We start from the raw sequence: 27,065 nt of genomic DNA on the forward strand, positions 1-27,065 counted from the left end.
TCCTCGGAGCGACCCGGGAGTCCGTCCAGACGGAGGCAGGTCTCCGTGTTCAGAGCTGATATGTTAGAGAAGGAGAACTCCTTCATGAGAACTTCATACTTGTTCATTTCCGGTGCGACGGCGGGCGGCGGCAGGTTGAAGACGCTCTCCTGCTCCATGGCCACGGCGAGGACGTGTTGCCGCACCCGGCTGATCCAAAGCTTCTTCTCCATGCTCTCCAGCTGGTCGATGGGAGTCGGGCTGAGCTGGGAGAGCCAGTGAGCGGCGAGGCCCAGCAGGAGGCAGCGCTCCTGGACGTCCAGCAGCTCCGTCTGAACGTCTGCAGCTGCTGAGGAATCTGAGGCTTCAGCCTGCGACAAGAAGAAACAGGAGGCTGATCCTGGATCAGTGCTGTCGCTCTTCAGCTGCTCCTGACAACTCCACCAGAAACTGACCCGGGTCTCCAACCTCCTCCACGTTGTCTTGGACTTCTGGGAGTTCATTTCCTGAAGGAGCTGAGTCAGAGAGAGAAATGTGATGAAACAAACGTTATGTATCAGAGTTAACAGCCAGCCACCAGGGGGCGTACGAGCTGTCTTGGGTTCACTTTTGGGAGCTGACATGTCGTCCATCCTAATTTACAGTCTGTGGTTTAGAGCTGACGGTGGATCTGGAGTAAAAGTTCAGGAAATCTAAGAAGTATAAAGTCAAATCTAAATGTTTCTTGTCAATCATGATGATAAAAATACAAGATGTCTGTGAATTACGATGATGTCATCAGACCTGGCTGAGCAGCAGGTGGTGGACGGGCAGGTCGGCCAGCAGCGCCACCTTCCTGGCCTGAGTGTAGCGCCCCCTGGCCTGCAGAGCGTCCACAGCAGCCTGGAACTCCTCCTGCTGGACAGAGGGTGAACTGCACTGAAGCAGCCTGGGAGACAAGCTGACGTCTGAGCCCTGCAGCAACTGACTGAGCCGCGACAGCTTCCTGAAGTCTGGACCTACACACAGACACACACCAGAGACACAGACACACACCAGAGACACAAACACACACCGGAGACACAAACACACAACCAGGACAAAACAAATCCATTGAAACAGGGATGTGTTTCTAGACTACAGCAAAAAAATGTAATTTACTGTGACGTGTCCTGATTTAATCGACCAATCAGAGGTCAGAACATCTCACCAGCTGGAGGAAACCACTTTGCTGAGGGGGGGATTCACTGTGGATTCAAACGTCTCCTGATCTAAGACATTCTCACATGTTCTAAACTCTCACCGTTGGACTTGAGGAGCTTGTCCACGTCGGCCAGGAGCTGCAGCAGGCGGTGGAGGTCGTACTGGGAGGAGCAGCGCTGCAGCATCGTGAGGAGCAGCACCGAGGCCTGGCTCTCCACCCACTGCAGGGGGAGTCCACCAGGGGGCACCGGCCCACGGTTTCTCAGCTGCACCGGCAAAGGAAAAGCAACAGATGAAGAAGGAATAGTTCAGTGTCTGTTGTGAACGTGTGTGTTTGTAATGTTGTGTTCTCTCGTCATGTGTTGATGCTTTAGAATTCTTCTTCTGCATCAGTGAGTCGTCCTCGTTCTTTGTGTTCATCCTACCTGGTTGATCTGCACTGAAGCTGCATCCATGATCAAACTGATTCTGTGTCAGTGTTTTGATCAAATAAAAATGATGATTTGAAGCCTAAATGTATTCTGTGAATAACCCTGGTGATGAGCTGATGGTGTTGGTCTCCTCAGCTCGATGGTGGAACTCACAGTGATCAGCGTCCTCTGGAAATCCAGCAGCTTCACTTTGGCCTCGGAGAAATTCCTGTAGTCACAACACAGCTCGAACATCCTGAGCACCAGCACCAGGGGGCAGTCCTGAGAGATGAACGTTAATGACCATTATCAGGTTCATTCGATCTAATAATCATCTGACCATCGAGATGAATAAGACTCAAGTAAGAAAGTTATGAAATCGGATAAAAGAATCTTCTTTTTCCATCAGAGCAGAACCGATGTTACATGAATATATTAAAAATAATCAAGAAATAGATATTTTAAATAAATAGACTGTCAGTTATATTTATTGATCATCTCCAGGTCATCTCTGCTGAACCACATGGCCCGAGAACATTCCTTCAGCATCGGACTCCCGGACAACATCGTGTTCTGCAACGAGTTCCTGGACACGCTGCAGAACAAACTGGACAAGTAGGAATCAGACACGTTCCAATGGGTTTGATTATTGATTCATCATCTGTTCAATATCAGAAACTGATCACATCATGAATGACAGCTGATGCTCTGCAGATGTCAGGTCATTGTGTTAAGTTTAGAACAGATTTAATCAAGTGTTGTCTTCTTGTGTGTTAATGTTGTGTTGTGCTTCCTCTGCTCAGTCTGCAGTGTTTGTACTGTGAGAAGACGTTCAGAGATAAAACCACATTGAAAGTCTTCATTTGATTTCCTGTTGTGTAGTGAGCTTTACAACAACTGAAGCTTTGTGGGGTTTTGTTATTGTGTTGTTTGTTTCAGGACTCACACGACTTCGATCTTCACAAGCTGAGGACAGAACTCAGTGAGTGAAACATCAGCAACCTCCAGAACCTGCATCATCTGTGACATGAGATCTTTGTCTTCAGGCAGTTCAACAGATTACACAACTGTTTGTTCTTCTACACAAGAGAAGCAACAACAGCGTGTAGTCAGAAGAGAAGCAGGACACGAAACTCTTCAGTCCCTAAATCACAATGTGAAACCAAAACCAACCAGATCCACAGAAACTGAAGAGAAACACGTGAAGCTTCAGACTCGGATCAGAACTCGAGTCTTGATTCACAGATTCACAGACGATGCAGATTGAAATGCAGACGTTTGAATATTGATGAGACGCTCTGTGTTCACCTCTCGCTGTCTGCTCCTCTCAGACCTCAGGTTCTACCAGCAGGTCAAACTGGTGAACTTCATCCGGAGGCAGATCCACCAGAGCCGCTGCTACGGCTGCGAGGGGAAGTTCCTCTCCAGAGCCGACGTGCTGCGCCACATCGCGGCTGCAGGTCACGTGATGAAGCTGCCAGACGTGTCCACCTGGGACCAGCCGCAGTGCGTCCAACACCAGTTCATGTCTTCATGGTTCAGTTGTTTCCCAGTGGGGGGGGTCACTGCTCCTTCATCCTTATGAACTCAGGAGTGAACGTCTCTGTGGTCCTTCTCTCCTCAGGTATTACTTCCCCACGTATGAGAACGACGCCCTCTTGTGTTCGTTATCTGACAGTGACGAGGCTGAAAGTGAGGAGACGAGTCACGGCGAGGACGTCCCGGTGATCGCAGAGGACGTGTCCAACCTCAGAGCCCTGAGACAGACCAGCGTCCTCAACCAGCTGCTGAAGAAGAGAAGCTAGGACGAGGGACAGACAGCGGAGTGAAGACGTCTTCCTCTTTTCTTCTGGACTCTTCTTCACTCGCACTTTGTGAAAAGACAAACTGACCCGACGCAGCCGGAACGTGAACTTCAACACTTTACTTCACACAAATGTTCATTCAGTCAATAAAGAGGATGATCGTCATCAGAAGAACTTTATTACTTTCAGTACAAATAATACTGAGACCAGTGGAACCAGTAAGTTTGTCTGTTTACAAACGAGAATTCAGAACCAAACTAAAAGAGATGAATATGATTCTGTGTAATAAACCGTGAGGTTGAAACCTGGTCCAGAGTCAGTTTGTCTTCTACTGGTTCTTCACTGGTGCAATGTTCCCGAGAGCAACCTGTCACACACACACACACACACACACACACACACACACACACACACACACACACACACACACACACACACACACACACACACACTGTGGAGATGCTGAGGGATATTAGCACTTCATGAAATATGAACTGGTAACAACCTGCACTTGTCCCACGTCTTAAACATCAGTTAAATATAAAACCTTCTGATATCACCATCGTTTCGTCTGTGGTAGAATGTGTCTGTGGTAGAATATGTGTCTGTGGTAGAATATGTGTCTGTGGTGTCAAGTTATGGTTATAATGAGGTTCGTACAGCGACTTTTCGAAGTCGGTCTTTATTAAACCTTATTAACAGCAGAACACCCGTGTGCATGTTACCGGTCTGTCCATCAGCCTCCCCCAGGTCTCCCTTCACATCCTGTTACTACAAAATAAAAGCATCCCTTACACTATTATTCCATCATACCACATCTCCCTTTCTTTGAGAACAAAGGGTGGACTACCTTTGTCTCTGAAGGTCTTAAGGGGTTTATTGTGCCCTTTTGCTGGAAGACCTGTCCCTGATCTGTCCCTGTATCAAGCATGTAAAATAGAAATAAGTAACTTACACTTTACCATACTATGAACTGTTACTTTAGCAGGCTGTGTTCTTCAAAATGTAAACTCTCAGGTTTCAGGTAAATGTAAGCAGGTAAATGTAAAAGCAGAACAATTTCACAATCACATTTCACTCTTTTTTTTCCCCTTTTTTTTTGTTTTTTTTTGTTTTTGTTTTGAAAACAAATCAATACATCACCAATCAAGTCTCTGTGGCTCTCTAACCTCTCTCCCACACCTGGTCCGCACAGTCTCTGTGGCGGGGCCCTCTCTGCTGGGAGATGTTGTCACTGGTGGAGCTGGCTCTGGTGTGAGTGAATCTTCTCCCCCCGGTGACTCATCAGCGTCGACTACCCCACTGTTGGTCTTCAGTGGCACCAAGTGATGCCGGTTCCTCCTCAATGTGCCCTGAGGCACCTGGACGATATAAGAGCGAGGGGTGTTGTGTGTAGATAGCACTGTGCCCTGGACTCGTGCATCGGTGATCCACACATCTTCCCCAGGAACGAGTGGCTCCAGGTTTCTCGCTCTGTGTCTCTTGTCGAAGGATCTTGCGTCGTTCCTCCTCTTCTCCCTTTCTTTGGTCTCCAGTGCGTTGTAGTCAGGCAAAACTGGATTCAGCAGGGTCGGAAGGGCAGGAACTGTAGTGCGGAGGCGGCGCCCCATCAACAGCTCAGCTGGGCTATAGCCATTCTGTAGAGGGGTTGCTCTGTAGGCCAGCAAGGCAAGATATGGATCTGATGCCTTTGTTAGCAGGTTTTTCACGGTTTGCACCGCACGTTCCGCCTCCCCATTGCTCTGAGGAAACTTGGGGCTGCTCGTGATGTGCACAAAGCCATAGTCTGCTGCAAAGGCTTTAAAGTGGCTACCAGAAAACTGGGGCCCATTGTCACTTTTAAGAAATTCACAAATTCCATGACGAGAAAACATGGACTTCAGGTGCACTACCACATCTGTGGACCTTGTGGGTGCCAACAGCGCAATTTCCACATACCTTGAGAAATAATCTACTACTAGTAGATAGGACTTGCCTTTCAGCGTGAGCAGGTCAGCTCCCAAGGTTTGCCAGGGTCTGTCTGGCATCTCCGTTGGCAACAGTGGCTCTTTGACGTTCCGTCTCTCTTGAATGCAGGTTCTACATTTCAGCACCATGTCATTCAGCTGGCCGCTGAGTCCTGGCCACCATACTGTCTGTTTGGCCCGGCACCTGCACTTTGTAACCCCCAGGTGTCCCTCATGTAGTCTCTGCAGCACATCACCTTGTAAGGCAGATGGAATGACGAGCCTCGTGCCCCGCAGCAGAAGTCCATCGTGCACAGTCAGCACTGCTTTATCAGCCCAGTAATGTCTCAGCTCTCCCTGTAGTTGGCTTTTGTCTGGCCAGCCGTCTGTGCAGTACTGTATCAGAGCAGAGCATGTGCTGTCTACCTTCAGGTGCTCACGTAGGCTACTTAGATAATCTCCACTGACAGGAATGTTGCTGATGACAGAGTCTACATAGATGTTGGTGTCCTCTAGTAGGCTTGCATCTGTGTGTGCTCTTGCGGCTCTCATAGGAGCACGAGATAAGGTGTCGGCTGTCCACAGGCTTTTGCCAGGGACATGATTGACTGTATAGTTGTACCTCATGAGTCGCATCCTAAATCTTTGAATTCTTGGTGGGAGGTCATCCAAAGCTTTCCCTCCCAGCAGACTCAGCAACGGCTTATGGTCAGTTTCCAGCTCGAATGGTCTGCCCAGAATGAAACAGCTGAACCTTTCACAAGCCCATGTTGCAGCCAATGCCTCCTTCTCTACTTGAGCATAGCGCTGCTCTGTTGGTGACATTGACCTGGACGCATATGCCACAGGAGACCACATGGCATCGCTCTTCTGCAGCAGGACTGCCCCCAGGCCAAAGGAAGAGGCATCAGCAGAGATTTTTAGTGCACTGTTTGGGTTGTATAGTGCGAGCACCGGTGTGGATGACAGCTCTGTTTTTAACTGATCAAAGGCGGCCTGCTGCTCTGTCCCCCAGTACCAGTGGTTCTTCTTGGACAGCAGGTCTCGTAGCACTTTGTCTTTTTCAGCCAAGTTAGGCAAGAAGCGGCCCAGCTGATTGACCATACCCAGGAAACTCCTGAGTTCGCTGACGTTTTTGGGTGCATCCATCTCTTGGACTGCTCTCGTCTTCTCAGGATCTGGTTTCACTCCATCTGCTGAAATGACCCAGGAATCTGACTGTGTGGCGTGAGAGCTCACATTTGTCCATGTTGAGCGTAATGCCGGCCTTTTGTGCCTTCTTTAGCACCGCATGCAGCCGCATATCGTGCTCGTCCTGTGTCTGTCCCCAGACCAGGATGTCATCCATGTGACACAGTACCCCCTGCAGGCCACCGGTCACTTCTGTTATCATAATCCTTTGAAAGTGCTCTGGGGCTGAAGCTATGCCGAAGGGTAGCCGGTTAAAATAGTAGCGCCCAAAAGGCGTGATGAAGGTGGTGTATTTGGAAGACTCTGTTGTCAATGGTACTTGCCAAAAGCCCATGTTAGCATCTAATTTGCTAAAAACTGTTGCCCCAGCTAGCATGCCCAGAGTGTGCTCGACAGAAGGCAGGATAAACTTTTCTCTGCATACTGATTCATTCATCCTTGTGAAATCCACACAAATGCGGACATTGCCTGCTTTTTTAGGCACCACCACCATCCCGGCGCACCAATCAGTCGGCTCCTCAATCTTGGTGATTACGCCCATCTTCTCCATACGGTCTATCTCCTCCCTCACTTTTCCCATAAGCGGCAGAGGAACTCTGCGTGGTGTGTGGAGAGAGAAGGGCACAGCCTCTGGCTTTAATTTAATTGCATATGGCCTCCGAACAAGACCCAAGCCGCTACACAGTTTCGGATACAGATGTTTCACTGAGTCCATGGTGATGCTGTCAACCCTGCACACAAGCTGGAGCTGTTCTATGGCAGGCCTTACCAACAGTGCAGTGTGCAGGTCTTTTACCACATAAATGTCCTCTGTGGCTGTCTTTTTGCCTCTGCGTAGTGTTTCTCTGGCAACACCTAGGACAGAGAGCACATTGCCACCTGGCCCAACCAATGGGCGTGTCGGCACTGCCAGACGCCTCACATCATGCCCCCCTGTAAGGTCATGGTACACCTTGGCTGGCAGGGCGGTGACATCAGCACCAGTATCTATTCTAAAGCACACGTTTTTTTGTCGTACTTGTAACTGCACTGTCCACGGGTCTTTTCCAGTATCCACGGCTCCCAGGAAAAAGCTCTCTTCTTCCTCTGTAGTGACAGCATTCAGAGATGTTGCACTGCTTCTGCACACTTTGCCATAATGTCCCTTTTTGCCACAGTTGTGACACACAGCATCTGTAGCAGGGCATTCTGATTGTCTATGTAAGGGCATTTTTCCGCATCTATATCATGCTTTTGGTCCTGGCTGTGGCCATGCATTAGCTTTATAGCTGCTTGGTGTTTGTGCTTGTGGCTGAGGCTTAAAGGGAAATTCGGGCTTTCTGTAGCTTTTAGCATGCACTGCGTCAACATTTGAACACTGGCTAGCACCGCCATTTTCTCCTCTTAAGTCAGACTGCTGCCTTCTAACTTCTTCATACTGTCTTGTCTTTGTTATAGCAGTTTCAAGTGTTAGGTCTCTGTCTAGCTGTAGCTTTTCTGACAATGAGACGTTTCTCAGCCCGACCACTAACCTGTCGCGGATCAGCTCTTTCTGTAACAGTCCATAGTTGCAGTGTTCAGCTAATCCGTATAGTGCAGTGATGAAGGAATCCACTGTTTCTCCCGGCAGTTGCACACGCAGATTGAACTTGGCTCTTTCGTATATGACATTCTTTTTAGGCACAAAAAATGTATCAAAGCCCGCCTTGACATCCGTGTACTTATTCCTCTCATCTGCAGTTAGCGTTAGCCCCCTTAGCACCTCTTCAGCTTCATCGCCCATGCAATACACTAACGTGTTTAGCTGGTTTTCCTCTGACGTCGCGTTTAAATTGCTTGCAAGCCGAAAGCGGTCGAATCTCCTAATCCAACGCTCCCATTCTTGGTAAAGTCGAATGGCTCTGGAGGTTGTATTGTGAACGTAGCAGTTGGTGTAGGTTGCGCCATATCTGCCGGGTTGTCTCCTATTCCTCCGCCAAAACGATACTTTCTCCTCACCTTCTTTTTTTTTTTGCTTACAAGTCGCCCAGTTCTGACACCATGTCAAGTTATGGTTATAATGAGGTTCGTACAGCGACTTTTCGAAGTCAGTCTTTATTAAACCTTATTAACAGCAGAACACCCGTGTGCATGTTACCGGTCTGTCCATCAGCCTCCCCCAGGTCTCCCTTCACATCCTGTTACTACAAAATAAAAGCATCCCTTACACTATTATTTCATCATACCACATGTGGTAGAATGTGTCTGTGGTAGAATGTGTCTGTGGTAGAACTTGTCTGTGGTAGAACTTGTCTGTGGTAGAATGTGTCTGTGGTAGAATGTGTGTCTGTGGTAGAATGTGTGTCTGTGGTAGAATGTGTGTCTGTGGTAGAATGTGTGTCTGTGGTAGAACTTGTCTGTGGTAGAACGTGTCTGTGGTAGAACGTGTCTGTGGTAGAATATGTGTCTGTGGTAGAATATGTGTCTGTGGTAGAATGTGTCTGTGGCAGAATGTGTGTCTGTGGTAGAATATGTGTCTGTGGTAGAATGTGTCTGTGGTAGAATGTGTCTGTGGTAGAACTTGTCTGTGGTAGAATGTGTCTGTGGTAGAATGTGTGTCTGTGGTAGAACGTGTCTGTGGTAGAATATGTGTCTGTGGTAGAATATGTGTCTGTGGTAGAATGTGTCTGTGGTAGAATGTGTCTGTGGTAGAACTTGTCTGTGGTAGAATGTGTCTGTGGTAGAACTTGTCTGTGGTAGAATGTGTCTGTGGTAGAACTTGTCTGTGGCAGAATGTGTCTGTGGTAGAACTTGTCTGTGGTAGGATGTGTCTGTGGTAGAATGTGTGTCTGTGGTAGATCGTGTCTGTACCTTGGCGTCCCCTCTGAGGCCGGGCTGCAGGAGGTGGGGGAGCTTGGAGTTCCTGAACGGGACGTGGAGGACGTTGCTCTTCAGAGCTCTGAACACCTGAGGGACAAATAACAAGATGTTCATGCTCCTCAGGGACGACAGAGGACATCAGACATGTGGACAGGAGGAGGTGAGGAGGACTCTACTTCTTCACACTAAGTATTGATTTGATTTCCAGCATCAGACCAGTGAGGTCCCAGTGTGTGGCACTACCTGTCCCAGTGCCGTCAGAGACTTATTGATGGCGGCTGCCTCCACCAGCCTCTGACCCTCAGGGTCAGTGTGCCGCCAGACCCGAGACCTGGTCTGAACCCTCCACCTCCAGCGCCACCACCAGGTGAGAGCGAGAACTGAAGAGGAGGAAGAGTGACAACAGATCAAACTTGTGATTCCATGTTGGTGCAAAGTGGATCTGCAGAACCTCTGAGTGTTCATCTTGGTGGAGGAGATCTTCCTGATCTTCTCTCCCGTCTCCATGAAGCTGAGGATGTCCTCCTCGGTCCGGACCCGGATCTGCGTGAGTCCCGGGACCGACTCCGACTTCCCTCGAATGTCCAGAGCGGCGCCGGCGCTTTGGGTCAAAAGGTCGTTCAAGGTGTCGTTGTAAATCTCCAGCATGGAAATCTGAAAAAGACAAGAGTTTAATGATCCGTGAGGAGAAAACAGAGCAAAGAACTTCAGGTAGAAACACTGAACAGATAAACACATGGAGTTCTGTTCTATATGTTTTCAATATATTCAATGAAAGGGACATTTTATTTTAATATTCCATTTAAAGTCACGCAGCACAAAGTGAAGACAAATCCTCCCACGTTGAGTCAGAGAGGAGAACAACAGGAGGATTCAGATTTGTTCCACGTTGAAGAAAACGTTCATATAATGAGAATAAACCCCGGGAGGAGAAGTGGTTCTGTCTGGAGCTCTTCTCCTTCTGGACCGAAGATCTTTCACCATCTCATCTCAAACTGCTTCTACTAAACATAAATATCATCTTCATCTGAACTTCAGAGACTTTTCCCACAAATCCTCTCGAACCTGAAACCAGAGCAGAGGTTGAGGAATGTGCATCAACTGGATGTGATGGTGAATGAATGAAATCCACTGATAAATAATCCATAATAAATGTATTGATCAGCTGTCAGGCTGTTTATATTGAGACATATTGATCAGATGTAGAATTTCATTATGAGCACAAACTTTTCCTTATTAGTGGGTTAGGGTTTGTATGAAACGTCCTCAGGTCAGTTTTCTATTAAATATGTAAAATGTTTATTAAACAGTTTCCTCAGAGACTTAAAGATGCTCTGCTCTTCATCGACTCTTCTTCATTCTGTAAATGTCTCATTCACTTTTCTTCTGCTGGTTTCCATTATGTCAAACTGGTGATTTTGTTCTTTTACCTGCACCAAGGACGAGATGTTTCCACCAGTTTGTTTGAAGAGGAAAGAAAAGCTGAGTCATGATTCCAGTGAAGTCGGTGGAAGGATGTTTATTGAGCATTAAAGCAGAGACAAGTAGAAACAGAACTTTTCTCTCTGAGATGTTTTTCTTCTCGTTACATCTGGTTTGTCACAGAGGAAATGATCCATGTGTTTGACTCATAGACTGAATATAAAGGCTTTGACTGGGATGTGCTGCTGTTATACTGCAGCGCCACCTGTGGGTCAAAAGTAGAAAAGCCACCACCGCTCTGCACCTGATGTACAAATGAAAACGTCCCATTTTTAAGTCCAGAGTTTTGATCTTTTGTGTCAAAGACAAAACTCTGATTTTAAACACAAAGTGATTTCAATGTGTTGAGCTTTGTGTTGAACTAAATCAATTTGTGACGTGAATCCAGGAACTTTAAGATCTTAAACAAACATATACACAGAATGTGGTTCTACACACATGGAGACACACTGAGGGACAAAGGTGGACAATAATAAAGACAAACTTAAACACACTGTATGTGACTCTTTATAGAGGGTTTATATATTCTGCTTGTGTTGTGTCATTTCAATAAACACATTCTTCATGTGAATAAACACAATCGGGGCAGGAAGGTTGCTGGTTTGAATCCGGTTCAGATGGGGTCTTCCTGTGTGGAGTCTGCATGTTCTCCCCGTGTTTTCTCCAGGTGCTCCGGCTTCATCTCACAAACACATGCAGATTAGGGGTTGTGTAGATTGGAGACTACACACAAGCTGCTGCTGCTTCAGCCTCTGGATCCTCAGGACACAGCTCAGCCTCCGTCCACACACACTGTCCTCTTCACACTGTCCTCTTCACACTGTCCTCTTCACACTCAGCTCCAGTCATTCAACCTCCACCTGTTGAGAGAAGAAGACATCAGTGTCACAGAGACTCACTTCATCAGCTGTGAGTCAGTGATGCAGCTCATCCAGTAGAAAGAGCAGCAGGGACTTCAGTGCTGTTCAGAGGTGGAGCAGCTTCCTCTCTGCTTCATGTTCACGTGTTGGAATGAACACGCTAAGAGCTCAGTGTGTGTCCTCTGCATGTCAAAGTGCAGAGTGGACACCTGAGAGGTGGATTTACTGCTGTGTGGTATCACAGTTGGTTTAACCACTAAAAAAGGGAGTAGGGCAGTGCGTCACAGAAGCAAAGAGAAGTCTTACAAAAGGTTTCAAACCAATTCTGGTTTATTAAGTTCACAAAAAGTGTCTCCGGAGGCAAAACATCAAGTTCCTCAAAGTCTAATTATAAGTCCTCCGTCCACTCCTTTCTCAGGGGGTTCCTTTCCACAACCTCTTAGTCCAGGTCTCCTTCTCCGGCTCCCTGCTGTGTGGTGGCCTCCACTCCTTTGTTCTCCTCTCCTCCCCGCAAACCTGAGCTCCGGCTTTAATGAGGGAGACCTTGGCACCTCCCCCAGCAGTGCCTTCTGGGAGATGCAGTCCTCCCGGCAGCCATCTTGTGGGGAGGTAGCAACTCCCAGAGTGAGGCACATAATGCCCCTCTACAACCCGCCCCCTTGTGATGCCACAGCTGTTACAGGTGAAGCCATGTTTCACTGTGTGTTGATGAACATCTGCTTCTGACAAACTGGGACCAGAGGAGACAGATGGACCTCAGCAGAGGTTCTGCTCTGTATAAAGAGCTCCTGGTTACCATGTGATGAGGAGAGGCTTCAGTCCCACTGATCTCAGAGCTGTGACAAAGATCCACCTGATCAGTTATTCACTGATGAAGTGAGAGGACAAACTGTCTCAGATCAGATGAAGACGACACCGTCTCTGTCCCTCGTGTGAGGCTGTCAGCTGTGGTCCAGCTTGTGTAAGTTACAGCGCCCCCTGGTGGCATCTGGTCAAAATATATTACGTGACCACGACATAATAACGTGTGAACGAGATAAATAACTCGAGGCCACGAGATCTGAATCTGTTGTTTACTAACAAGACGAGTGGAAGACAAGAAGACACACACTGTCTCACTGTCTCTGAGGACACACACTGTCTCACTGTCTCTGAGGACACACACTGACTCACTGTCTCTGAGGACACACACTAACTCACTGTCTCTGAGGACACACACTGTCTCTGAGGACACACACTGTCTCAATGACTCTGAGGACACACACTGACTCTGAGGACACACACTGTCTCACTGTCTCTGAGGACACACACTAACTCACTGTCTCTGAGGACACACACTGTCTCTGAGGACACACACTGTCTCACTGACTCTGAGGACACACACTAACTCACTGTCTCTGAGGACACACACTGTCTCTGAGGACACACACTGTCTCAATGACTCTGAGGACACACACTGACTCTGAGGACACACACTGTCTCACTGTCTCTGAGGACACACACTAACTCACTGTCTCTGAGGACACACACTGTCTCTGAGGACACACACTGTCTCACTGACTCTGAGGACACACACTAACTCACTGTCTCTGAGGACACACACTGTCTCTGAGGACACACACTGTCTCAATGACTCTGAGGACACACACTGACTCTGAGGACACACACTGTCTCACTGTCTCTGAGGACACACACATGGACCTGTCTTCAGGAAGCTGACTGAGGTTATCAGGGTCTGAAACGTGCGTACCTCACTTCTCACACCAAAATTGGGATTCATAAAAACGAACTTGACTCATGCGTGAGACGGGAAAGTGGCGACGCAGACATGAGGTGGTGACCTGAAGCAGATTATTGATCCACTTCATCATTTAAACCAACAGCTTAGTTTTGCTCGCGGAGTTACAGAACCGAGTCATTAATAGTTTTTAATTATATCTTCTAACACTGTGTGTGTCTCATCAGATCACTGCAGTGAACATGACCGTGCCACAGAGCGCACAGGAGATCACTTATAAGAAGTGAAGACATTTTCCAAATAATGTCCCAGTGGAGGTGAGGATCCACTGATGTGAGGGAGTCGGTCCGATGCTCAAAATAAATAAATACTGTTCTGACAGTGGTGCAGGGTTCAGTGTGATGTGTGCATGTGAATGAAGGACGAGGAGGAAGAGAGGGTTCAGTGATTTCTGATCTCACACATTGTGTTATCCACACATTGTGTTATCCACAGCAGCGGCAGAGTGTCAGTGTGTTTTCTTTATTAGTGACATCACTGCTGTTCCATAAAGTCGCTCTTCACCTCACTAACGAACACCTCGATGTCAGTGTCAGAAAGTTTCACTTCCTCTTCACATCTCTTGATGAAGCCTCCATCAGGACTCACGGTGGAAACCCATTGGTCAGGAGCATCATTTAATTGCGTTCAGGTGTGAGTGCGCACAGTTTTATGAATCGGAATTAGCTTTTGCGTACGCACACTTTTAGAAATCCTAAGCAGCCCTTTATAAATCAGACCCCTGCTGTTTTGGTGACAGGATGAGTCTGGAGACATTGAGATGTTCTGGGTGAGTTAGAGATCAACTGAACCAACCAGACGTTGATTTAAACTTCTCTTATCCGTCCCTTTAAGGAGAGTGTGCACCACACAACAGTGTAGAGTCACTGTGGTCAGTGGGCGGAGCTTCTATACGGGTTGATCTCCAACTTAACCGGGAGCAGGTTAGCTGTTCATCAGAAGTTACCATGGTGATTGACCTGGTTAAGAAGTGGACGAGCTTCGTAGAACTGAAAAAACTAAACCTGAAGTTAACCTGATAACCACAAATCCTGCTTGGTAGCACAGACCCTGGATCTGTGATACTGACTGTGTTTAGTAAAATACTGATGAAAGCAGCGTGGACTGACTCCAACCATCTACTGACCTCAGATCCTCCAGTCGACAGGTTGGACTCTGCTGTAGATCAAGAAGTTCCTTCACTGCTGAGTCCTGCAGGTTGTTTCTACCCAGATCCAGTTTTCTCAGATGAGAGGGGTTTGACCTCAGAGCTGAAGCCAGAGAAGAACAGCTGATCTCTGACAGACTGCAGCTCCACAACCTGGATAAAGAATAAAACTTAACTGTAAATTAAACTGAGTTCATGTGTGAAAATAACAGACACATATTCATGTCAGCACAGACTCATAACATGGAAGATAAATATGAAATCAGACATGTTGGACTAAAAACGAGTCCTGATTCAGTACAAATAGATTATTTGGACCCGGTCTCTGTCCTGCAGATCAGTTTAGGAAATCCAGAACTAAACTCAGTGTTTTAACAAGTAGCTGAATATTTAAAATGTCACAGATTAATTAATGAATGGATTCAAGTTATGTATGAAGAGGAATTATGTTAACTTAGAATGAAATGATGAATTGTGTATAAATGCAGTTTTATAGATACGAGATCTACAAAAGTCAGTCAGTGAACTGACCTCAGAGTCTCCAGTCGACAGGTTGGACTCTGTAGAAAACCACACAGCTCCTTCACTGCTGAGTCCTGCAGGTTGTTGATACTCAGATCCAGTTCTCTCAGATGAGAGGGGTTTGACCTCAGAGCTGAAGCCAGAGAAGAACAGCTGATCTCTGACAGACTGCAGTTCATCAACCTGGATAAAGAAATATGAATATTAGAATGTGTCCTCCTGTTGTTGTGGATCGTCATCATGTCAACACAGACTCTCAACATGCTGCTGACCTCAGTCCAGTCTGTGACCTGAAGATAAATATCAGATCAGACATGTTGGACCATTGTTTCATTCATCAGCTTCTTCTCTGTGTGTTGGTCACTGAGCAGGTTTGTGTAATTAAACACTGTTTAAAGTAGAGATGGCTCCTGATGTCACTTCCTGTTTGTTTCTATACTTATCAACTGTCCAACGTGTTTCAATCAGAATGTGTTTTATTTTGAAAACCTGAGGAGGACGAGTGCTCGGCCTCAGTCCACATGTTATTTACTGACACTTTCTTAGTGATCAGGAGCAGGTGAGTGCAGGTGAATGGAGTTGATGAGGTGGACGTGACTGACAGGCTGGGTGAGTGACAGATGACTGAGGGACAGTGAGCAGAGCAGAACTGAGACAATTTAAATAAATAATGAGCCAATAAGAAAGAAAGTCTGAAAAGTGAAGAAGGATTTAAGGACCTCAGAGTCTCCAGTCGACAGTTTGGACTCTCCAGTCCAGAACACAGCAGCTTCACTCCTGAATCCTGCAGCTTGTTTCCACTCAGATTCAGTTCTCTCAGATGTGAGGGGTCTGACTTCAGAGCTGAGGCCACGACTTCACAGTGAGTCTCTGAGAGGACACAACGATCGAGTCTGTAATTAAAGAAAATATCAAATCTGTGAGAATTAAATCAGAAAACACAACATTCATACAAAACGTGATCATGTGACCCTCACCCTGGTAAATCCCCTCTTTGTTAAAAACTCCTCAAGAGAATCCTTTCAGATTTGGTTCAAGCATTCATTCAGACTAACAGAGGAACTCATTAGAATCAGGTGGTCAGAGGTCAAAGGTCAAGGTCCCAGAACATGTTCATGGCCTCTTGAACATGATGTCTCAAGTCTGTCTTCAGGGGATTTCTTCACATTTAACTCAAAGACAAACTGATTAGATTTCAGTGGTCAAAGGTCAAAGGTCACAGTGACCTCATATTGTTGTGAAGTCAACATGTCAGGAACCTGGAGGGACGGACACTGCACTGGTTGGTGGTGGAGGACAAACACAGTGCTAGCTACTTGCTCAGATAGATATAGATATCTATATCTATATAGATATATATACACAGAATGTACAATAACCTCCCTTGCACCCCACATGGTCGTATGTGTGTATTTGAAGAACGACTCATCTCCACTGATTGAACATGTTATTGATCATGTCTGGACTCACACAGCCTTCCTGCAGTTCCTCACAGCTGGGATCAGTCTCCATCGACCCTGGTCTGATGTGTTGAACTTCTCCAGGTCCAACTCATCCAGAACCTCCTCTGACATCTGCAGCATGTAGGCCAGAGCTGAGCAGTGGATCTCAGAGAGTTTCTCCTTTGATCTGTTCTCTGACGTCAGGAACTGTTTCATCTGCTGATGAACTGAGTGGTCGTTCATCTCAGTCAGACAGTGGAAGATGTTGATGCTTCTGTCAGGAGAAATGTCATCACTCTTCATCTTCTTCAGGTTGTAGATGACTCTCTGGATGATCTCTGGATTGTTCTCTGTCCGACCCAGCAGCCATCCTGAGACTCTCTGGATGAACTTTGGATTGTTCTCTCTCTGACCCAGCAGGTCTCCTAAGACTCTCTGGTTGGACTCCAGACTGAGGCCGTGAAGGAAGCGAACAAACAGGTCCAGATGACCATTTGTACTGGTGAGGGATTTCTCCATGGTTCTCTTCAGGAGGTCATCCAGGGAGAAGGTTCTGTCTCTGTTCCCATATGTTCCCAAGAAGTTGTTGAGTTTTTCTGTGTTCCTCTTGGTGTAACAGTGGAACATGTAGACTGCAGCCAGAAACTCCTGAACGCTCAGATGAACAAAGCAGTAGACTGATTTCTGGAAGATCACACACTCTCTTCTGAAGATCTCAGTACAAACTCCTGAGTACACCGAGGCCTCTGTGACATTAAGACCACACTGCTCCAGGTCTTCTTGGTAGAACATGATGTTTCCTTCCTCCAGATGTTTAAGTGCCAGCCTCCCCAGCTTCAGGAGAACATCTCTGTCAGTCCTCTTCTTACCGTACTTGTTGTTCTTCCTCTTTGTCTGAACCAGCAGGAAGTGTGAGTACAGGTCAGTCAGGGTCTTGGGCAGCTCTCCTCTCTGGTCTGTGGTCAACATGTGCTCCAGAACTGTAGCACTGATCCAGCAGAAGACTGGGATTTGACACATGATGTGGAGGCTCCTGGACGTCTTGATGTGTGAGATGATTCTGCTGCTCAGCTCTTCATCACTGAACCTCCTCCTGAAGTACTCCTCCTTCTGGGCCTCAGTGAAGCCTCGTACTTCTGTGACCCTGTCAACACATGCAGGAGGGATCTGATTGGCTGCAGCAGGTCTGGAGGTTATCCAGACGAGAGCCGAGGGAAGCAGATTCCCCCGGATGAGGTTTGTCAGCAGCACGTTGACTGATGACCTCCGTGTGACCTCAGACACAAGCTCCCTGTGGTTGAAGTCCAGAGAAGGTCTGCTTTCATCCAGGCCGTCAAAGATGAACAAAGGTTTACAGACAGCGAGCGTCTCTGCAGTGAGCTTCTGTAACGCTGGATGGAAAACATGGAGCAGCGTGAGAAGACTGTGCTGCTGGTCCTTCACCAGGTTCAGCTCCCTGAACGAAAGCACAGCCAGCAGACCCACATCCTGGTTCTCTGAACCCTCTGCCCAGTCCAGAGTGAACTTCTGCACCGAGAAGGTTTTTCCAACTCCAGCGACTCCGTTGGTCAGGACGACTCTGATGCTGCTCTGCCGGTCAGTGGAGGCTTTAAAGATGTCCTGGACCTTGATGGGAGTGTCCTGGAGGATCTTCTTCTTGGAAGCCGTCTCAAGCTGCCTCACCTCATGTTGAGTATTAACCTCTTCACTCTGTCCCTCTGTGATGTAGAGCTCAGTGTAGATCCTGTTGAGGAGGGTTCTACTTCCTGTTTCATCACTTCCTTCAGTCACATGTTCACATCTCCTCCTCACACTGAGCTTATGTTCATCTGAAACCTCCTGCAGACCACGATCTGCTGAAAGACAAGAAACAATGTGAGAGACAGAGAATCTGAGAATCTGCTGATTGTTTTCATCAGATACAGAAAAACTACAGAAAATAAAAGCTTTTTAACTTTGTGCTTTTCTAACGATGTTAAATGTTGATGCTGTATGAAGGAACAAAATAAAACCACATGTGCTGTTGTCAGAAGTGAAGACATCAGCAGACACATGTACAGTGCTGCTCTGACCGGCTGTCTGACCTCCAGCTCCTGTTCTGGATCTTTGTCCACACTGGGGACAGGAGGAGTCTCCTGAAGAACCAGACTGGTCCCAGTATGAGGTGATGCACTGTCTGCAGAACCAGTGTCCACAGCTGGTGGAGACTGGATCCTTCAGGACGTCCTGACACGAAGCACAGCAGGACGACTGCTCCTCCTCAGAAACATGACTCCTCTTCCTCTCCCTGTGAAGACATGTCCTGATAACTCACATGTCACAGTCACAGGTTGTCATCACTTCTGTCAAGGAGGTTTTGTGTTCACCCAGTATGTTTGTGTGTGGTTGGTTCGTTATTGGGATTATAAAAAACAACAGATTACCAGTAAACTTGGTGGAAGGTTGTGGTCTGTGAACCAGATCGGGGGGGGGGGGGGGGGGTCCTCTTTCACAGATATGTTCAGAGGACTGATGTTTACCAGTGTGTGGAATTTGGTGCAGATCCAAATCAAAATGAGTCTCTAGTGGATTTCAAAGTGGTTTCATAAGGAGCGTGTTGGTTCTTGGTGGAGGTCTGAGCTCTTTGAGTGATTCTGAGAGATTAGTCACCAACTTCAATGAAGCTGTGTCCTAATGCAGGGGCCACACTAGAGGAAACTAGATCCTCTTCAGAGCAGGTCCCAGTAGAAACAGTCTCTTACTCTGTGTGTGAGGGTCCAGGTTCTTTACTGAAGTTTAGAGGTTCTCTCATGGACAAGTCACTCTTCAGAGACAGACAGCTGGACCCTGGAGACTCTGCTCTCAGTCTGTGGTCCTGACCTCTGCAAATACAAACATGTTTTTATTCAGAACACATCATTCACTGGTTCATTCTGTGAGGATTCAGTTTGGAGCTTCACATGTTTGTAGCAGGTCTCTTACTTTGTGGTTGAGGGTCCAACTTGCTCTGAAGTGTCCTCGTCCATGTTGCACCGGCTGCGGCTCAGTTGTGGTTCAGGCCACGCTGCTCTTCTAGATATTCAAGGTCTGGTCTATTTCCTCTGGTTCTGTGCTCAGTTTAGAGCAGAACACAGTGAAATGATCTTTCACACCAGTTTCAATGTTTATCTGTTCAAAACGTCACAAACACAAATATTTGCAACACTTCCTGTAGCCTACCCATTTCAAAATAAAAGCACTCCAGCGTTTCTGTCGACTGAGTCAATTTATTATTTTTAAATGTTTTATTGTGAAATAGATGCAGGGCTTCATAGTTTTTAGTACTGGTATTTATTTGAGTACACAGGACTTCTTAAATACAAGGAAACACAGTGATCACATCAGAAACCTCAGGAAGGACAAGAGTCTCTCTCTCTCTCTCTCTCTCTCTCTCTCTCTCTCTCTCTCTCTCTCTCTCTCTCTCTCTCTCTCTCTCTCTCTCTCTCTCTCTCTTGAGCATTTCCTGATCTCCACTCAAACCAATCAACTACATTAAAGTTAATGAATACAAGCTTGTAAAAGTTCATGTGACCTTCAACCCCCGGCCACTAAGAGAAGAAACTCAACATCTAGAATCATGTTCACGTCATAAAGGCTGGAAATGAATCACAGAACTTTATAGACAGTAACACTGAGAGCACATCAGTCACAGCTTGAAGCAGCCTCTGTGTCTCCACTATGGCTTTGTGCCCAAATGAAGGTCAAACACAAGTCTTCAACTTTATATTCACTTTAAAACTCACACAAAAAAACCAGTATGAAGTTATATGTGTGTGTGTGTGTGTGTGTGTGTGTGTCTGTGAGTGTGTACCTGGCTCTGCAGGTCGATGTTCCTCACACCTCAGCCAGTGAGTCCAGAGCTTTACTGGGATCCACAGTGAAGACTCTGGACTGGTTGGTGACCACTGCTGTAACGTATGATGCAGTGTTAATTTCGTTGACGAAGACTATGACGAAATATATTCGTTAACGACCTTTTTTCCATGACGAAGACGAGACGAAGACGTAACGAAAACGAATCTTTGAAAATAAAAACTATGACGAAATCTATTTTAATTTTCGTTGACGAGACGAGACGAGACGAAAATGTTGGTGGTTGACTAAGTCACAATAATTTTTAAAACATCATCGTATCAGGCCGTCATGAAGTATCAGGAGCGGGCGAGTGAGTGTGTCTGTGTGTGTCTGTGTATGTGTGTGTGTGCGCCCCAGATAGCGCTCCGGTCCGTAGCTCCGCCCCCCGCCTCGCGCACTCGCTCAGAGAGACACAGTGAAAGCAGAGCGCGTTCTCGTGGAGCAGCCTCTCAGTGACCGACTGCTTCTTAACTATGGAAACAGTGAAAACCAGAGTTTCTCTGGTCTCAGCTGCTCAGAGATCAGCGCCGCAGCTTCTTGATCAGAACAGAAGCTGCAGTTGGTTTGTACCGATGTTCAGTTTCTGTTTCCGGCTCCAGTCTGACCTGCTCTCCCTTTTTGTTTTCACATTTAAAATTAAATATATATTTTTAAGCTATTAGGCTGCAGTTATATGTTTTTATAGAAAAGGAGTTTAATGTGGCTGTTAAATGTGACTAAAACTAGACTAAAATGGAATTTGTTTTCGTCGACTAAAACTAGACTAAAACTAAGAAGGATTAAAATGACTAAAAGGTGACTAAAACTAATATGCATTTTCGTCAAAAGACTAAGACTAAGACTAAATCAAAAATAGCTGCCAAAATTAACACTGGTATGATGGTGAAAACACGTTGTGTTATTAAACACTTGATGAACAGATGAAGATAAAAAAGTGAAACTCTGAGTTAACTGTGTTAATTAGTCCTTTGAAGGCTCTTTGATCCAGACCTGCTGTTCACATCTGTCTCTGGGATCCGATCACATGACGTCTGTCACCAGGTGTGAACTGACAAACTTAGAGTCATGTGATCAGCAGACGGATGTTAACAGCAGGTGTGAGAGTGACACAGTGAAACTTTCAGAAAGTTGTGTTCACACTCACCTGCTCACTTTCCTTCCTTCTGCTCGTCCAGGTGAAAATGGAGTCTGACCGCTCCCTGTTCTCATGCTCCTGCTCCCTGTTGAACCAGTTCACTCTTGATTCCACCCAGTTCAAAGTCCAGTTCATACCCATGAAGATAAACTGGTTCACAGTTCATGTTTTATTGTGATGTTATGATGTAGATAACAAACTTAGGATCATGTATTTAGTTAATAATGGACGGTGTGGGATCATGAATCCAGATCTTCACTTTCACACTGAGTCCTGACTGGGAGCGTCTCCAACAGGAGTCAGTCTCATCTGTCAATCAGCACGTCTACACTTGTTTTCATCAATAACTGATTCAAACTAAACTGATCAGAAACTTGAACAAAGGACTGAAACATCTTTACAAACATTTATTTAACTTCTACTCAGATTTAGTTTCTTTTGTTTTTGTTTAGCCCGTGTCCCATCTGCTAACATGGAGGAGGTGGGGTGTATGACCTATCCTGCAGTCTGCCACCAGGGGGCGACTGGCTTCAGTCCTGGGAGTCCTCATGTCATCCATCTCTAATCACTTTTGATTTACACACAGTTCAAATGCTTCGTGGTTTTGAGACACAGATTTTATTCAACTGCTCGAATCAGAAGAACAAATTAACACCAGAGACGTTTTGTGCTGAAACAAGTGAGTTTGGATTTTAACTCTTTTCACAATAAACCTGTTTTCCATTCAAACACAAACATCTGAGCAGGAACATCCACTGCTATGGTTTGAAACACGTGTCTCACACAAATCTGTTTTAACATATCCTCGTTTTTATTTATCAGATCAGTGTAAAAGTCTAAAATAATTATTGGACTAAGACGACGGGCTCGTGTTCAGGCTCAGTTAGAAACAACATGTGTCATGTGACACGTCTGTTAAATCACAGGTCAGAGGTCAGAGAGATTCAGGACGTGGACGCTTCTCTCTCAGTCACATACTTTAATAACATTAGACTTTTATTTTGTAAAAACACGACCTGTGAGAAAGTGTCTAGGTGTGTTCACAGTCAGTAGATCAGATGAAGGTGAGGTGAACACACAGCTACTGGGTTAACGGTTAACACACTCCATCTCGGGCACACAGCGCCCCCTGGCTGTTTACTGACCAGAGCAACTTGTGTAGAAGACCAAAGTGCAAAATGCAAAACACACAACAAAAGGCACTCGCAACATATATTAAAGTCTAATATGGTGAATCAGTTAATAAACAATATTAAATATACATTTCCCCCAGTAAAGGCCTTTTCACACCAAGTCACTTTACACATATTGTTCCAGTAGCTTCATCCTGAGCCAGTTAAAACTGGACTGAGCCCCTGATGACATCATCCCCAGGAGTCACATGACGCACAGGATCGGACACTTTAGATTCTGAGGACGGTTCATTCCTCCATAGGTTCAGATCCTTGTTCTGGATTATTGAACCAGGTTCTAGGAGATAAGACGATGAAAATACTTTTTAAATCAGTGATTGGACGCGTCGGGATTTTCTTCATTAAGATGAATCTGAAGTTTTTGAAGACGGGGGAGACAAAGTCAGATCATCACTACAGAACATGTCCGTTATTAAGGATTCATGTCTCTGCAGGATTTGGAAAAACTTCCATTTATCTTCAGCCGAATGTTCTGTTGTCAAGTTGTCACTAACACTGAGAAGGTAAATGATATCACTGCAGCTCTCAGATCCTTACACTGACTCCAGGTCTGTGAAAGACTTGAATTCAAAATACAGAATTAACTTTGCAAACTTTCCTTTTGGAGGAAAATCGTTATGAGTAATTCAAACTGCAGCAGAACTCAGCAGAAGTTCACAGCTTCATTTAAACATGATCAGACGCACTGAGGGCGAAATGTGATGGAACCACATCGGGACACTGTTCAGAGACACGTTGGGACACATTGGACACAAGTGTAAAGGAAGTTGTGCTGTTTATCCACACACAACAACTACGTGTGTGAAAATATTAATAATCACATGTGACTGCTTCAAACCAGCACTGTGTAAATGTTGTCTGGACGTTCTGTGTAGTTAGTGTTTGAAGAGCAGCAGCAGGTTGTCGGGTCCGACTCGTTCAAACAGGAACATGTGGGAACATCCAGGCGAGGGGCGGAGCCTTGGTCGAGGGGAGGAGCCTGTAGAGCAGCAGGAGGCGGGACATGACGTATAAACTCTGCTGTGGAAAGATCAGTGTTGTTGTTTACATCTCCTCCACACCGGAGTCGGCCCTCATCACCAGAAGATCTGGAATCTCCTCGTGTTTCCAAGTGGACTTCTTCGTCTTCTACGTGTCCGGCACCTCTTCTTCATCCTGAGATGTTTGTGTTCTTCAGTTTCTCGTCACGTGTTAGAAACCTCATCAACACGTCCACTCGCTCACTGGGAAGCTTCCACACATTGTCCTGCTGGTTCCTCACATGGACTCACTCTGACATGTTACACACATGTTACCAGGAGGCTGCAGGAGAAGATCCAGAACATGTCCAGAGACACTGACTCAGACGTGTCTGTTCCTCCAGAACATTTCAGGGACATGTCAGTTTGAAAGCAGCTTAAATGAAAATAAAATAATCCAACGTTTAGAAACATTATCCTGAAGAAGATCATTTCCCTCTGGTTCCTCAGTCAGAAACACAGAAGAGAAGATGTAGATCAAACTTATCACGGTTTAGAAACATGTGGATATTTTGTACCAGAGCTGATGCACACGTGTGTTTTCTGACTGTATTCAGATTCCTGACTCTGGATCTGTGTGGACTTGGTGTGAAAAGGTCTAAAGGCACAAAACACGTCGTCCAGTCGTGTTACACAAGAGGAACAAATTCCTCCAAAATGGGAATTAAAGTCATTTTCACAGTGTCGCTCTGTCGACATTAGATTTTTGTGTTTGTCGACTTAGTAAAAAAAGAGGAAAAGAAATAAAAAGTGCAGGCGGCCCGAGCACAAATAAAGAGTCTCAGAAGGTGAAAGGTCAAACCGGCAGATCCCAGAGCAGGAGCCGGTGTCTGGACTGGAAACATCTTCATGTATTCAGAAAAGAGTTTTAGGACAAACTGCTCCTGCGTGACGAGCGGTCAGTCCATTCTGAGGGGTCGGCGTTCTCGATGGGGTCGATCTGAGGAAAGACCACGAAGCACAACCTCTGGCCCACATAGGTCGCCCTCTCTGCAGGAAGAGACAAGTCTCAAGTTACTGATCAGACACGTGAGGGAGACTGAGAGAATCCAAACTGAGACTGGACCGGTCCTTAAAGAAACTGAATTCACTTCTTGAAACCATTTATTTAAGGTCTTCTTTGATTTTCTTTGTTTGGTTCAAGTCCCATCAGCTAACATGGAGGAGGGGGGGTTAAGGACCAACACTGCAGCCAGTCCTCAGTGTTTGAGAAACTCACCGATGAAGCTGTAGATACACTTTGGTTTTTCTCTCCAGTGAACACCCAGGAAGTAGACGGGGACGCCGGTGAGCATGATGACGAGGCCGACGCCACAAACCACCGGCTCCGAGTAGAGACTGAATCCCAGCAGCAGGGCCCAGAACATCAGGTAACACACAGGAACCAGCAGGTTCACCTGGAGACAACACACACACACACACAGACACACACAGATATTTATTCACCGGTGGCCAGGCGCAGTCGGCGACTTGTCACCACTCACGCAGTAGCTCTGCACTTTGGTTGAAGTAGCTAGAACACCCGGATGTTTCCCTGCAGCTCCAGAAGCTTGTTGTGAAGGCTCCTCCTCTCCCCCGCCTCCCTCCTGTAGAGCGACCGCAGCTCCTCCACCTCCCCGGCCGCCTCCTGCTCCACCTGGGCCAACTCCCCCGTGGCGCCCTTCAGCTGCTCCAGCCGGTTCCTCATGTCGTCCATCGCCTGATGAACCGTGGAGCCGAGCTGCTTGTTGGAGATGTTGAGCTCACGCGTCACGCGGCTCAGCCGGAGGAGATGTTCTGGGTCCACAGCAGGTTGGGTGACTGGTCCGCAGGGGGGGACAGCAGGAGCATGAGGGATCAGGAGAGATCTGATCCTCTCTCGGGCCTCCTGCTGGCCGGCCTCCTGCTCAGCCAGGTTCTGGTTCAGGTGCTGGACCACGTCGCCCAGGTAGTGGACTTCTCTGGCCAGGAAGCTGTTCCTCTGGAAGAGATGGTCCACTTCCTTCTCTTTGGTCTGGAGCTGCAGCCTCAGACCCTCGAGGAGCCGGTCCCGCTCCAGCAGCGCCCTGCAGGACCAAAGACAACTCATCAGAACTGAAGGGGACACGTGCATTCTGTAGCTTTAAGAACTTTCTACAACACAAAACATGGAATTTCTGCCACAAGAACAGATTCAACCAGTAAAACACTGAATGAAGCAGCTTCACGAGAGCTCAGCTGGATTCTCTGATCATTCAAGATCCTGACGTTGGTGTGAGGTCAAAGGTCAGTGTGACCTGATAACACATTCAACATGATTCAGGTTGTCACTCACAGATGAACTGATCACAGGTCAGAGGTCACAGTGACGTCATGTGAGTCTAGAGACACAACCACAGTGAGATGTTTCTAGTTGAACTAAACCAGTTCCAGTGTAAATGGTCTCTGACCTGAAGGAGTTGAGGTCGGTGTAGTCCTGGTCTCCGCTGGGAGGCGCCTGCAAGAACTGAGAGGTCGAGGACAGATCTGTTCAGTTTAAATAACAATAAAAACGATATTTCAAACAGCTGCACACAGTCACAGCTGGACCCAGGACACTTTGTGTGGCTCCTCCTCCTCCTCCTCCTCCTCCTCCTCCTCCTTCTGGTTCTTCTGTTTGTATGTCACTCTTTAAAGACTGGATTTCTACGATGTGACTGCCAGGGGACGCTGCCTCCTCCTCCGCCTGAAAATATCACAAACAACAACTTATTAGGAGGAGAAGCAGTTTTTCAGCTCAGATTTTCTCTATCGTTGCTTCACGAAGCCAAGGAACAAGAGGAGCATCTCTACCTGCATGGTTCAGGCTCTGGTTCCGCCTCTGGTTCAGGCTCTGGTTAAGGCTGACATTTATAACAAATCAAAAATTACTCAGTTAATATCAGTGACACAATAAAAGAAGCTCCTCGACTCTGACGGACATTATGTCAAATAAAGATTAAATCTGTTTTATTCTGAAACATTCGACTCGTTCTTTCTCATCTGAGGTGAATGTTGTCTGTGCTGCTGCTGCTGACCACCAGGGGCAGCGTCATCCTGTCATATGGATATTTACAAGCAAGTATTTAGTTACTTGAAGTTGCAAAGTTAATATGGTACTTTTACTTTAGTACATATTATCAATTTATTTTTTTAGGGCACTACTACAACATGAAAGTTGAGTTAAAGTCCAGATTTTTCTTCCAAAATGATCTCAAATTTAAAAATAATCTAAAATTGACATTGTTTCCAACTGACAACGTTCAG

At 46.5% G+C, this 27,065-nt stretch overlaps 4 protein-coding genes across 6 annotated transcripts in view; 2 read left to right on the forward strand and 2 right to left on the reverse strand.

The window, feature by feature from the left end:
* Nucleotides 1–27,065, reverse strand: part of LOC128444271 (NACHT, LRR and PYD domains-containing protein 12-like) — a 330,858-nt gene that overhangs the window by 77,033 nt on the left and 226,760 nt on the right. Inside the window, exon 17 of the mRNA XM_053426645.1 lies at nucleotides 15,170–15,343. Within this exon, the coding sequence (XP_053282620.1) occupies nucleotides 15,170–15,343 (174 nt within the window). The remainder of the gene's footprint in view (nucleotides 1–15,169; nucleotides 15,344–27,065) is intronic.
* Nucleotides 1–27,065, forward strand: part of LOC128444291 (zinc finger protein 277) — a 49,489-nt gene that overhangs the window by 17,339 nt on the left and 5,085 nt on the right. The window lies entirely within an intron of this gene.
* LOC128444300 (spatacsin) lies at nucleotides 415–3,144 on the reverse strand. The gene is made up of 3 exons (XM_053426699.1): nucleotides 1,746–3,144; nucleotides 1,262–1,427; nucleotides 415–977 (listed from the first exon to the last, which is right to left on the reverse strand). The coding sequence occupies exons 1-3, from the start codon at nucleotides 1,824–1,826 to the stop codon at nucleotides 757–759; spliced, it is 468 nt and encodes a 155-aa protein (XP_053282674.1). The 5' UTR covers nucleotides 1,827–3,144; the 3' UTR covers nucleotides 415–756.
* LOC128444302 (zinc finger protein 277) lies at nucleotides 2,048–3,679 on the forward strand. 2 transcript variants are annotated; one of them, XM_053426703.1, is made up of 3 exons: nucleotides 2,048–2,186; nucleotides 2,375–3,077; nucleotides 3,196–3,679. In XM_053426703.1, the coding sequence occupies exons 2-3, from the start codon at nucleotides 2,860–2,862 to the stop codon at nucleotides 3,374–3,376; spliced, it is 399 nt and encodes a 132-aa protein (XP_053282678.1). In that variant the 5' UTR covers nucleotides 2,048–2,186; nucleotides 2,375–2,859; the 3' UTR covers nucleotides 3,377–3,679. The 2 variants fall into 2 exon arrangements, with proteins under 2 accessions (XP_053282678.1, XP_053282677.1); XM_053426702.1 differs by having other exon boundaries at nucleotides 2,060–3,077.

This window comes from Pleuronectes platessa, chromosome 7 (assembly GCF_947347685.1).
Source record: "Pleuronectes platessa chromosome 7, fPlePla1.1, whole genome shotgun sequence".
NCBI classification, from domain to species: domain Eukaryota; kingdom Metazoa; phylum Chordata; class Actinopteri; order Pleuronectiformes; family Pleuronectidae; genus Pleuronectes; species Pleuronectes platessa.